Genomic DNA, 13,009 nt, shown 5'->3' with positions numbered 1-13,009 from the left:
ACAGCACTGACTTAGATCAAAGGGGCCTGCATCTGTAATGGGAGAGCAAGTCAAGTTCTGTGAACAAGGGGATGGGGTTGGGGATAGATTTATGGACCAACTGCTGGGAATATTCCAGACCACACTGTAAAGACCTTCAACAACTCCGCTCAAATCATCCTTGTCCTCCCCTCCCCCACCCAACTATAAGACTCAAAATCAAGCCATTCTTGTTCCAGGTCTTCACTGCCGTATAGGTTCTCTTTTACTGTGTTTTTTAAAAATCCTTGGGTACTATTTTGAGTCTTGTAAAGTAACTATTTTGAATGGAGAGAGGCAGGATGGTACACACGAGCAAATTTCAGACAAAAAGGAAAATGGATTATATGTCGCAAAGTAGTAAGTTGGATAAATATTTGTGGGAATCATGAATGTGGAAACACAAAATGAAGAAAAGGAACAGAGACAGGCGGAGTCAGAGGGCCTTGGAACCACAAAAATCATTTTATTTTGAAGCAGAAAACAACAGCAATGAAGAGATAGCATGGGCTGGGTGAGGTCTTGGCAGTGTGACTCGAGTACCAGGGACTGAATTTGTCCAGGTGAAGAGAGCAACACAGAGAATCGATTTTCCATTTACAAACTCAGCAAATCACCACCACATCTTCATGACACTAATCAGTGGACTCCCATTTACACTGGCTTGGATTGCTTTTCAGCTTTCAGATTTTGTAATGATGTTGTAAATATTTTTGAAAGTGAAGGAGCCAGTGCAGTGAAGATTTTGGTGTCCACTTTTCTTCTCTTTTTGATATATCAGGCATTGAGTCAGTTACAGGAAAAGTAGAAAATATTTGTGAGAGTTTTGCTTTAAAAAATCCCCAAAGAACAAGAGTTTCTTATCTGCGGCACTACTTATATTTTGGGCTGGACAATTCTTTGTCATGGCTGTGCTGTACATTGTAGGAGGTTGAGCAGCATTCCTGGTCTCTATTCATGAGATGTCGGGCGCACCCTCTCCCAAGTTCGAACAACCAAAAATGACTCCAGACATTTACCAATTGCCCCCTTGTTGAGAAGCACTATTTTGAAAATAACCTTCCTCCCCCATTGTCTTTGTATTCTTCTTAACATTTTATAAGGGCAGACCAGACAGATCTTCAACTTCCCAACATTAAAAGCACATGCAAATGAGCATATATGTGTGTCTCTGCAAGCAATGCATATATGCCTGGAGCCAAAATGGAATTCCACGTTCACTGGAGGGTGCTGGTTTGGTTCGTTGGCAAGTTTAAGATCAATATATCAGTACCACAATAAAACGCCTGTTTGTCATCTGCTCTTTTCCTCTTCTCCAGCAGAAACCATCACTAATATTTGCAGTCAGTTTTTGAAGTCATTTTCTTTTCATGCTGGGAAGAAAATCTTTATCCAAGATCTTTCTCATATTAATCTATTTAGATTCCTACTTGAATTATATGGCCAGCCACTTTGACATTAGATCCAGGTTTCTTCACTCGTATCCACCAAGAAGAGAGGTGCCGTATTTCTGAGTTTTGTTATGAGGACTGGCTGGGTAATTAATTTGAGGCCCAGTGCAAAATGAAAATGCAGGCCCTTTGTTCAAAACTATTAAGAATCTCAAGATGGCGACAGCACTGTTGACATAAACATGATGGACCCGGCAGCCTCAGCTGGCACTGCATCAATTTTGTTGTATTAATTTAATTGGCACTGCCATCTTTTTCTCCCCTGAATTACAATGCTTCTTGTGAAGTAAGGACCTCAGAAACAAAATACTGTGACCTTGATCCATTTAAAGAATCGTACTGCAGCAAGTGTATATACCATATATTTTTTAGACTTTCAAAAAAACTCCACATGGAAATCTTTTCTGCATCATTACAGTAATGAAAGTAAACAATGTGGACTCCCACCATATACATATTTTCTGGTACATATGACAACATGGACATAACTGGTATTATCCACAATGTTTTAAGTTAGCAAAGAGTGAGACTTCCACAATGAAATTATAACATAATCCCTTATCTTTATAAAAATATTCAAAACATAACCTAAACGGCTTGCAGTGAAAATTTGAGTAGTAATTGCTTTATATTGAAAAACATTATATTCATGGAAATATTGTCCTTCTGGTAAATGCTTTACATTAACATCGTAAGGCAAACTGTAGCACTTATTGGTACCTGGAGACCATGAATTTTAGACCCTTTTATTTAAAACCTGTTAATGTACAAAGTGCATTAAAATATTCATCATTCAGCTACCAAAAACAGTATGTAAAAATTACTAAGACAACACTTTCAGTTTATTCTGGGAAGGCAAATACACATTGTTTTTATATTATAAAAAAGCTCCTATTAGGTTTCCAGAGAATGATTTTTTTCCATTGAGGTGTTCATCTTTTAGATGTGAAATTGCCCTAAGTAGCTATCAAAATATTCATCTGGGTATAAATAATATAGTAAATATATAGACTCTATCTGTTAAGAAAAAGGAGAGCATCTGCCAGTGAAGAGGACAGAAGCACGGGAAGTCGCCATGAAGTCCAAACTCGAAATCACATAATGTGATGTTGAAACAGCGGGTCTATGGATGGAGTGAGTGCAGGAGAATAATTGGTTGCTTTTCTTCAAAACAAATCACTAAAAACTATGCTTAAATCCACTAGCCTGTTCAGTCAAAATGGCTGACCCAGTAGCCCAGATAAATATTTTAGCACATGAAATGATTTGTAGGTGTCATGCCCTTCATCAAGGTAGAACTAGTGCCAGATTCCAGGTCCAAGGACTGCTTGAGAAAGCCTTACTCCATGGACCATTCTGACATGTCAGGTCAGCACGCCAAAATTCCCACCTAACATTCTATTAGCAGGTTCCGTTGGCAGGTTCCAGTGTGGGAATAGCAAATTTGATTTTGTTTTATAACTCTATGGTAAACTATACTAGAATATACAGAGGGACTTCTACATCTTTCAAGATGTATTTAATGAAAGCCAGTTTATAATAACTTTTGAGGCCTGTATACTAGCAAATAGTATTTTATGCAATGTCCTTTGTCATAAATGTTAAATGTTTTGGGGATAACTTTTTTTTTTGGATGTGGCAGTGGTGATTGGGGCCATGTCCTGGAGAGCAAAACCAATGCACAGTGGTGCTGCCATTAGTGGCAGAAAATGCTTATTTCTTCAGCCCCAGTGACAACAGAAAAATTATTTGGGTGGGGGTCGGGGGATAGGGCAGCTATTAAATGTAGTGAAGAAACTTCACAGGACTAAAGAAACTACTAAAAGGAAGAATGAAATAGATTTATACCACAAAATAGAATCCTACTTCTAATGAAACACAAATCAGGTTGAATTTCTGAATAATCAGTAGGATTCAAAGTGACTATTTTCAATCGCAATCTCATTCCTAATGTTCTCCCAGGATCCTTAATCCTGGGGAAAGCCGGGTACAATATGGCCAAAGGCTTCAGAACCTTTCTTTCCAGCTGAAGGTAATTGAAGACTTGGCCACTGCAGACCCCAAGCTCCAAATTCAATTCTTTCCATTCTCGCTTTCACTCTCCATTTTAGTTGACCTAACAAAAGCTTCTTACATCACAGTTAAAATACCTCAAGATAAACCAGAGTAAGAATTCCCATTTTACTTCCCTAGTAGGTTAAAAACTATGTTTTATTTTTAAAGCAGTTGCATATTCTGTTATGCACTGTCATAGACTATGGTGAAATAAAGATTGTAAATAGCTGATAAATGTATGGGCCTCTAAATGTGCAAAACCAAGTAATTCCTAAAAGAGTCGTAATCCCCATTATGTTTCTTTTATAAATAATCTATAAATTTTCCTGTAAATACAAAAAAATTTGAAGAAATTATTAAAGACTATACTTAATACAAAACACAGTAAAGGGGAGGCAAGCAATTGCCTGTTTTGAGACCTATTGTAGCTAATTCCTGGATACTTTTTGGCGAGATTTAATCACACTCAGGAAGCCTGTGCTTTCTGTGTCCCCTAAATGGTGGCCATGAGCCTTTCTATTCCCCAGAAAGCAGCTCCACGTGGCCAGGTGCTCAGGGCAGCTGCTCTGTGCAGTCCAGATGGTCTGGGATGGGAAGCCCAGTTATAATGGTCAGACATTTGTTCCACACGGTGAAGGTGGGGCACACAGGCTGGGAGAATGTGATGTCAAAGGTGTAGAGGTGGATGGAGTTCAAAGCATCGTAGAAAGCGATGGAACCATTATCATAGTCCAGCAGGATGCCAACGCGCCGGAGGTGGGGGGCTGGCTCGATGGGGATTTCCTTGCTGTTGTGTCTCACCACCCAGTTATTGTGGCAGCGGCACAGTGCCCAGGAAGCAGCATTCTTCCCAATCCATTCGTGCTTCGGGGCTGATTTGTATGCAAGGCCAATGGCATACCTGCAGAAACAAAACAGCAACAGGAAAAACAATGAGCACATTGCATAGATAAGTGAAATACTTTCTATGGTCCTCAGGGGTCATGAGAATGTTTTCCTCTGTTGTCCCTGTTCATTTCCTTCAGTGAAAGCTTGGCAAGAGCCCTGACACATATGTTCCTCATCTTCTTCCCTCCCAAACATATAGTGGGCAGAAAGGGGCCATTGTATTGACCCACATCCCTGTTTTCAGTTCAGACATTATGAGAGAATTTGAACTCTGTGTTTTGCTGCTTTTTAAAAAATATTGTCATGAAGACTCACACAGTGAATTCTCTAGACCAGCAGCATCCAACAGAACTTTCTGCAATGATTTAAATGTTATTCTATGTTCAATGGTGGTCAGGAGCCACATGTGCCTAGCAGGCACTGGAGCTGTGGCTCCTAAGAATGAGAAACTGAACTTTATATTTATTTAATTAAATGAAATCATTTAAACGCTGCATGTGGCCCATGGCTACATGAACAGCACTACTCTAGACTTCTCCTCCTGACCATTGAAATTTTTAACTGATGCCATGTTTCTCATTTTCCACAACTTCAAGTCCACTTTGCAGAAGGCAATCAATGCAGAATGATTTTCTTTTATGGGGATAAGTTTCTTGTTACCACACAGTCTCAGTTTTCTCATCTGTAAAACAGGGACAATGACAGTCTCCATCTGGAGGTTATTTTGAGGAGTAAAGGAAAGAATACATGTAAAATCCTGGGCACAAGGCCGGCATGGGACATTCAGTAACTGTTATTTTATTATTTTTGTCCATTGACACATTATTCATAAGTAACAGATTCAGAATTTAAACCTATGATCACTCAAAAGGCCAGCAACAACATTTTCTAATACCTACCCTCACCAGAAACTGTGTCATTCATCCCTGCCAAGAGATGTTCTGCTTATATTTCCTGCTACACTTTAAAAAATCCTGAATGTCTTTGAGCAGATGGATATCCTGGTTATTCTAAATGTTCTCTCACTGCTCAAAAACATGTTAAGAATTCTTTTCACAATGTTCTAAGCTTCTTAATCTCTTTTTACCCCACTGAGGCACGGCTCTATAATGTTTATAGTATTTCAGTTATGAAGATAAGCAAAACCCATCATTCTTAGTAAAGAGTGAATGGTTGAGAGCTCAACTTTTAATGTTATAACAGAAACTAGTCTAATTAGAGATTGACATATGATACCATACCCATGCAGAGAGAAAAACTTCATTGGTCTTTGATAAGAGGACATTCTTTTAAAAATCATATGTTGGGTTTAAAATATAATCCGTTTAAAAGTGCTTTGTTTAAAAATCATTGAGTTAAAAAAGAGAATGGAATTGATAATCCATTAATTCCAGTGTGTTAACCTGTCTGCCATCAATTCAACCTCCTCTCTTCCTTCTCACAAATCCTGCCCTAGATCACAGGGGCAATCCTGGGGCCGCACTTCCCATAATCCTCTTTCCAGTAGGAGTCAGGATCAGGTTCTGCCACTGTGACTCCCTTGCACAAGACCCAGAAGTTCTAAGAGGAGAGTAAACACTCTTTTCCAGGCAGCAGACAGCAGAGGTGAGCTTTATGGAAGCTTTTGGACGAGCTCCTGGGCACACTTGCCTCTGGGCTGTGGGTCACCTTCCAGCACCCACAGCATATCCAGGCTTCATGGACTGGAATGGCAGGCTCCCTGACTTGAGCTCCCAGCCTTTCCTCAGCTCCAGGAAGCCCCTGGTTCTCTTCCTCCTTGGAGAACCTAGGTTAACTTCTGTTTTTCTATTGAAGCCTAACTGAGGCACCTTGGAAAGGTTTTTGTTTTGCAATTTTTGGGTATTTTCCCCATGGACATTCTCTATGCTCTGGTAGACAATGTTGCCATTTTTTCAGATAATGTGGAATCTACATATGCAACACGAAATAGCCACATATCTGTATTGTTGCCTTCTTGTTGCTGCATACCACTTTTATTTTTTTATTAAAGAACTTTGACATTTATTCCCCATTTGAACTGAACCCCCTATGATGTAGCTACTGCAGGTATGACTGACTTCATTCAGCAAATGGGAAAACACAGAGAAGGTTAAAATTACGAGCAAAATCCAGGATGTTGCCCTCTTCCCCTTGACTTCTGGCCCAGTAATCTTTACATGAACCCATATTTAGTTAACACTATTTCATAAAACACCAAGTGCACATTATCAGCATTAGACAGTAAGAACTACACGTATAGTCCATTAAGCAAAGGAAAATACCATTATATTATCATTAATCTGAAAAACTATGCACGTATTTCTATTGAACTCGAAAGGAGCAGACAGAAGGTGACATTCCATTAAGTTATGCAGTGGGACTCAGAGAATTAAAAAAGGATAAAAATTATGTTTCTCAGAGCAATGTTAACATGCCCCATTGCATGGATCATAACATGCATGTTAATTTAAAGTCAAGACTGTATTTCATGAGAAAATATATGTGTCATTAGCTCTTGTAAATCAAGGCGTCGTAGGAATTTGATGGTAGAGGTCACTCCCTTGCTCGCTAACACCACCCAGGAAATGTTCAATTATGTTCTACATGAGAATTTTCTGAAATCGACACAATCAGGTTTGTAAAAAACCAAAGTGTGGCAATTAATTTAAAAATTTCCCCCCGTACGAGTCGGTTTTGACATCTGGAGGGTGTTTCCAAGGTAATGCTGACCTGTGTTTATACAACTGAAGTGGTCTGGCAGAGTTTCCCACACCATTCATCAATGGGAATAAGATCATAATGATCAGGTATCATTTATCATAAATAATTATTAATGGACTTATAATTATTTAGACACTGGATTCCATCCCAGATTAATACAGCACATTAATTAACTAGAAATGTTTGCTCCTCTGCACCTGCAACAATTCATTGTATTTTCCTTTGGGCTTTTATCTCGCCCCTGTGGAGCTAAAAACTATAAATGCCAGTCTGGACCAGAGCCGAATGAAGTGGAAGGATTCATTTTCCATCCTCCAGCAGGATGTTGGAACAGGAAAAGGTTCTGGGCAAAGAGAAATGTGAGGATCACAACAGAAGAAAACCTACTTGGTTGGCCAATATAGTTACTACTGTTGGGAGACATGAAACATCCAAGCCTATGATTTCGCTTAGATTTCAGTTGACTTATACAAACATTATTTGCACAAATTTGAATTTAAAGTTTTTTTAATAAGTGAGGAGTGTTTTAGCATCCCTATCTCAAAAACAACTTATAATATTCATTGTCTTCAGGTTATGCAGTTTTAAGTTTTTTTTAGGCAAGGATTAACCTATTACTTCTTAAGTACACCACTGTAAGCCCTGAAAAGTAATCATAATGTTTCAAAAATACAGCATGTTGGTTAAGAGCAGGGATCAGCAAACTACAACTTGCAGGCCAAAATGTGGCCCTCTGCCTATTTTTACAAATGAAGTTTTATTGGTACACAGACACACCCATTTGTGGATGCATGGTCTGTGGCTGCTTTCTCACTACAAGTAGAGTTGAATAATTGTGACAAAAATCACCTGGCCTGCAAAATCAGAAATTGGACCCTTGGCTAAGAGTTTGCACTCTGGTTGCAGACTTCCTAACTCTGCTACCTATGAGCTTTGTGACATTGGGCATGTGCTCCATTCATCCCCTTTGTAAAATGGGATACTAGTACCTACCCTTGTAGGGTTAGGATAAATGAGTCAACATTTGTAAAATGCTTAGACAAGCTCTTGGTGCATAGTTGTGCTAGATGAGGACTGGCTAAATAAAAATAAAATAGCTCCCTTTTTGAGCCACAACAAACACAAATTTTTGAAACAGCCAGCCAGAGTAAGGTGTTCAGTTTATGGCTGTGGAATAGGCAAGGTCAGCTTTGTGAGGTTAACCTGGCAAGGTAAACTAATTCAAATGTAGATTGTACCCTGACCTTCACCCTTAGGCTTACAAAGTCCCTGGACTGGATCTACCAGACCTTTTGAAGTGATTCCCACCCAGCCCATGATCACTGCTTCCTTGCAGCCTTCAGCTCTCAGGCATTTGCACCAATTGGCCCAGTCCAGAATCAAAAAACATACAGGGCAACAGAAATCAGTTTTTTTTAAGTAATGAAGAGTAATGTTTTAATGTAGGTATTGGCAAACTTTTTCTATAAAAGGCCAGAGAGTTAATGTTTCAGCTTTATGGATCATAGGATTCTGTTAACTACTGAACTCCGCTGTGTGCCTCAAAGGCAGCTATAGACAAGATGGAAAAGAATGGGCGTGGCTGTGTTCCCATAAGGCTTTATTTACAAAAACAGGCAGTTGGCCGGGTTTGGCTCAAGGGCTGTAGTCTGCTGACCCATGTTTTTAGGCATGAAAGAGCACTGTTAGCATAGTAGGTCTCCTTGGGGATGAGGAATCTATCATAACTGCAATTCTTGCCATAAATAAAAAATGGATGAACTTAAAACAAGTTATTTTTTGGACTGGTTGAATGGTAGGTTAGATGATTACTTGGCAAATACTCTCTCTTCTCTCCTCCATGGGAGGAATATACTTCCCTGCACCGTTGGCTTTGGGATTGGCCATGTGTCTAGCCAATGAGAAGTTAGTAGACATGAAGCAAGCAGAGGCTTGAACTGTGCCTGTACAGTTGGGCTTGCACTCTTGGGCTCCTTGAGAAGATGGCCTGGGTAACCCACACATCCAAAAAGGATGAAGAGACACATAGAACAGACCTAGATCCAACCTACAGCTTAAAACACAGGTGGCAAACACAAGGCACCTGGGCCGAATCCGACCCTCCACCTTGTTCTATCTGGTCCAGCACCTTGTTTCTACCCGGCGGCAGCACCGAGCTCCTTGCCCCTAGTTAAGAGGTAGTTACATGTGTACAGTCCTAAAATTACATTCGGCCCTTTGAAGGCAACTGTGAGGCTGATGTGGCTCCCAGTGAAAATGAGTCTGACACCACTGGCTTAAAGCAAAGCCCAGCTGAGGTTAGCCTTGCTTAGCTGACCCACAGATGTAGGTGTTAATGAGCAATAATAAATGATTGTTGTTTGAAGCCACTGAAGTTTGGGGTGTTTGTTATACAGCACGACTATAGCAACAGCTGACTGATATGACAGAGGTTTTCTGCATGTTATTCTTCAAGGTGGACTCTGGTATGGATTGATGCTCTGGTATAGAGTGAGACTGCCTTTTTATAGTCGGAGACAACAGATATAATTGCCTACCATGTGCTTCCACTTATGACCACTTCCCAGTAATGCCGGCCACTATCAATGAACACATTTCCAGCTACACCATAGCTCCCTTGGCTGGTGAAGCGTTCAGGCGTGTGACTCTTTTTGGATGATGACTCATCACGTTCTACTGTCAAGTTATCATGAGACACCTTTAGCTTTCGATGTGCAGTTTTGGGGTCCAGTTTAAATGGTTGGCCTAGAAACAAGTTTACAAAAGAAAAAGAGGAAGAAGAAAAGGACTGTTTATTTAATATGACCAATAACATATTTTCAGAATCAGACTTTTAAAACAGCCATGACATGTCTCAAAGATATATTTTACAGAATTAACCCCAGTGTATGTATTTATTCATTTTTTCCAACTTACTCTCTAAAAACATATACCAGCAGAAATACTGAGAGGAGAAATTAGTTTGATGTTTGAGAGTATGTGTTTGTCAGCAGTAAAATAAAGTTATTTGACTACTGAAATAAAGGATTTGAATTAAATGAGGGTCCTCCAGAACAACAGTTATTGTTCCTGTTGACTGGCTAGCTGGCAATCCTATAACATGGCACCATACCGACACACTCCAATTTGCTTTCTCTTGGGAGGTCTTAATGTAAAGAAATACCATGTTATATAACATAATATTTCTAGATCAAAAGATGTAAAAGAAAGAGGCTAAAACAAAACACATGTGGGCAGAGACAGAGAGAGAGACGACAGTGTTATGAGACACGTGTATAACCAGATCATTCTTTGTTGTGGGCTGTCCAGTGTATTGTGGGATGTTTCCCATCATCCCTGGCCTCAAACTACTAGATGCCAGTAGCATCCACCTCAGTTGTGACAACCAAAAATGTGTCCAGACATTGCTAAATATCCCCTCCTGGGGGTGTGGGGTGTTGCAGAATCCCCCCTGATTGAGAACCATAGACATAGGCAGACATCAGTAAAATAAAAAAAATTCCTGCAGGAGTTATTAATTTGCTGATCTGCTACAGAAAATATCTGCAATTTACAAAGCACCGACTGTGTATCCTACACACACATGCGCACACACACTCTAATTCTCACAAGAACCCTTCCAGGATTATTTATTTAAAAAATTAAAAAGTCTGAGGCACAGAGAAGTTAATGGTCTCACAGCCCTTAAGAGTAGAGTCAGTTTTGGAATCCAGTGGTATTTGATGCAAAATGCACTAGTCCCTACTGACTCTCTACTTGCTTTCTGAGACAGGCGGTGATGCCTAAGACAGAGGAAAGGAAAAGAAAGGGGAACAGAGGCAGCTGAAAGGAGACACTACAGTTCTGCTGAACTTATGTGACTTACTGTTTGTCTTCAACTTCCCAGGCTCACTGCTGCGGCTGCCTGCCTGGTTGATGGCCTTGACGATGAAGATGTACTTGGTGCCACTCTGCAGACCGTGTACAGTGTAGTGGTTCTGCTTGATGTTGGGCACAATCATCCAGCTATCCGCCGAGTTACAGAGACCTGCAAAGCCAACCAGATGTGGTGCAGTTCTTTGGTGCAAGCATGGGGCAACATTTGCATAATTTCAAGTTATTTGAACCATAAGTGGAGTGCTTTCTCACTTCTTAGGGAGACAACCAATAAACTTGAATGCTCAGTGTCCTGCCGCCAGTAGTTCAACCTGTATTTATTATTGTGTATTCCTATTTTATGCTCTAAATGGAAAAAAACACTTAAAATTATTACATTGCAAATTCTGTTCGGTATGGATGAGAGCAGCAAAGATGGTTCTGTCTGGTACCTTAAGCAGATGATGTGCTATGGGTCACCACTGATTCCTCCCCTCCATTGTCATTATGATGATCATTAAATATTTAAATATCACCAATTTTGAGACTCACAGAAGGTGAGAATAGACCTGAGTGATGTATGAGAAGTTCACTTTACTAAAGTAGATGTAGTAGATGGCATTTTTGACTCTAATTCACCTCCCCACCCTGGATCCAGGCCTAAGAGACTTGGCAATTGCTTCCTGTAAATGTAAATGGATGGGATATATTCCCTTATTACATGGCTTTGAATGGCCATGTGACTCGTTTCAACCAATTGGTTGAGGCTGAAATGCCAAGGTGCCAGTTGCAAGAGTAGGCATTACAAAATCTTTAGAGCATCTGTTGCCCTCTAGTGCCTCTGCCATTGTCACAAGGAGAACATTCCCCAGAGAGTCTGCTCATCCAGATAGGATGAGGTGCAGGGAACAGCTCTACTGTCCAGCCAGTGCAGGAGGGAAGCCAACAGAGACTGGCCAACTCCAAGCTAACTTCTGCCAGGGAAGCTAAGAAAATGATCATCGGGGTTATTTGTGATCCATCATCAGTGTGGCCATAGTTAACTGATTCAGGAGACATGTTCCCTTGAGAACACTTTGCAGCAGTGGCACTAATGGGCAGCTCAGGTCCCAGTTGTGGGTCTTAGAAAAGCATCCACAGGGATTTGACCCACTGCATCCCTAGCATGGCTGGTTTCAGAGTAGAGTGGGCTGCTGCTCTGGCTGCATTCTGCAGGCTGTGGGTTGGGGAGCAGGCTGAGAATTTATGATGCTTGGAGGAACATGCAGGAAAAAGGAAGCCTGTTTTGTTTTGCAGCTGGCTGATGCTGAAAACATCTCTTTGGTATTGGGTCCAACTTTCCTCTCTCCCCTCTCTACCTGCCAATCTCCACTCTAATAGAACCTTTTCCCAGCTCCTAGGTGACTGGGCTGCCATGAAGTTTCCTGACTGTGGTGAGTTTCCTTCACCAGTTTTTGGTAGAAGGCCTGGCCCCTGCACTTCCTGAGGGCTCTAAACTCACCTCTCCATCCCTTCCTTTCAGTGGATTTGCAAGTTAAAGGGTTAGTTCTTTTGATCTCGAGTCAACTTATACCTTATCACACTCTCAAGAAGCAGCTCCTTAATCTTTCTTTGGTCTCACCCCTTTGAGAATCTAATAAAACATTTCTGTAGAAAGAAGTTCAGGAAACCTGTCTTTAAATCCTACTAAATACTTTATCCAGCCTTTGGGTTAAACATTGCTCATGGTAGTCTCACAGTTGAGAAGAACTTAAAAGTACTTTTTCAATTGTGAAAATTCCCTTCATATGATTTGCATCTTGGGTGTACCATGTTTTCAGACACACTTCAGCGAGTCTTTAAAAATATATATATATATACAAACATATGTATTTGACTTTGGGAATTTTCTGTCACCTCTTTACATTTCCACCTGCGAACATTTTCACCAGGAGGACCACCAGATTTGGCAAAGCCAGCATGAAGCAAGGAAATAATGTGAAGCTCAGAAGAAGTTGTATGTGCGTATTTGTGTTTTGAGA

General features: G+C 40.4%; 1 protein-coding gene across 5 annotated transcripts in view; it reads right to left on the bottom strand.

The window, feature by feature from the left end:
• Positions 1–464: 464 nt before the first annotated feature.
• Positions 465–13,009, bottom strand: part of MID1 (midline 1) — a 352,217-nt gene continuing 339,672 nt past the window's right edge. For all 5 annotated transcript variants that reach the window (XM_045203216.2, XM_045203217.2, XM_045203218.3 and 2 more), the window contains exons 8-10: positions 10,999–11,160; positions 9,671–9,878; positions 465–4,425 (exon numbers count right to left, since the gene is read on the bottom strand). In XM_045203216.2, coding sequence (XP_045059151.1) covers positions 4,077–4,425; positions 9,671–9,878; positions 10,999–11,160 — 719 coding nt within the window. In that variant the 3' untranslated portion in view covers positions 465–4,076. The remainder of the gene's footprint in view (positions 4,426–9,670; positions 9,879–10,998; positions 11,161–13,009) is intronic.

The sequence above is a fragment of the Desmodus rotundus genome, chromosome X (genome assembly GCF_022682495.2).
Source record: "Desmodus rotundus isolate HL8 chromosome X, HLdesRot8A.1, whole genome shotgun sequence".
NCBI classification, from domain to species: domain Eukaryota; kingdom Metazoa; phylum Chordata; class Mammalia; order Chiroptera; family Phyllostomidae; genus Desmodus; species Desmodus rotundus.
Note: the sequence above shows the minus strand (reverse complement) of the source record. Positions and strands in the feature narration are given on the sequence as shown.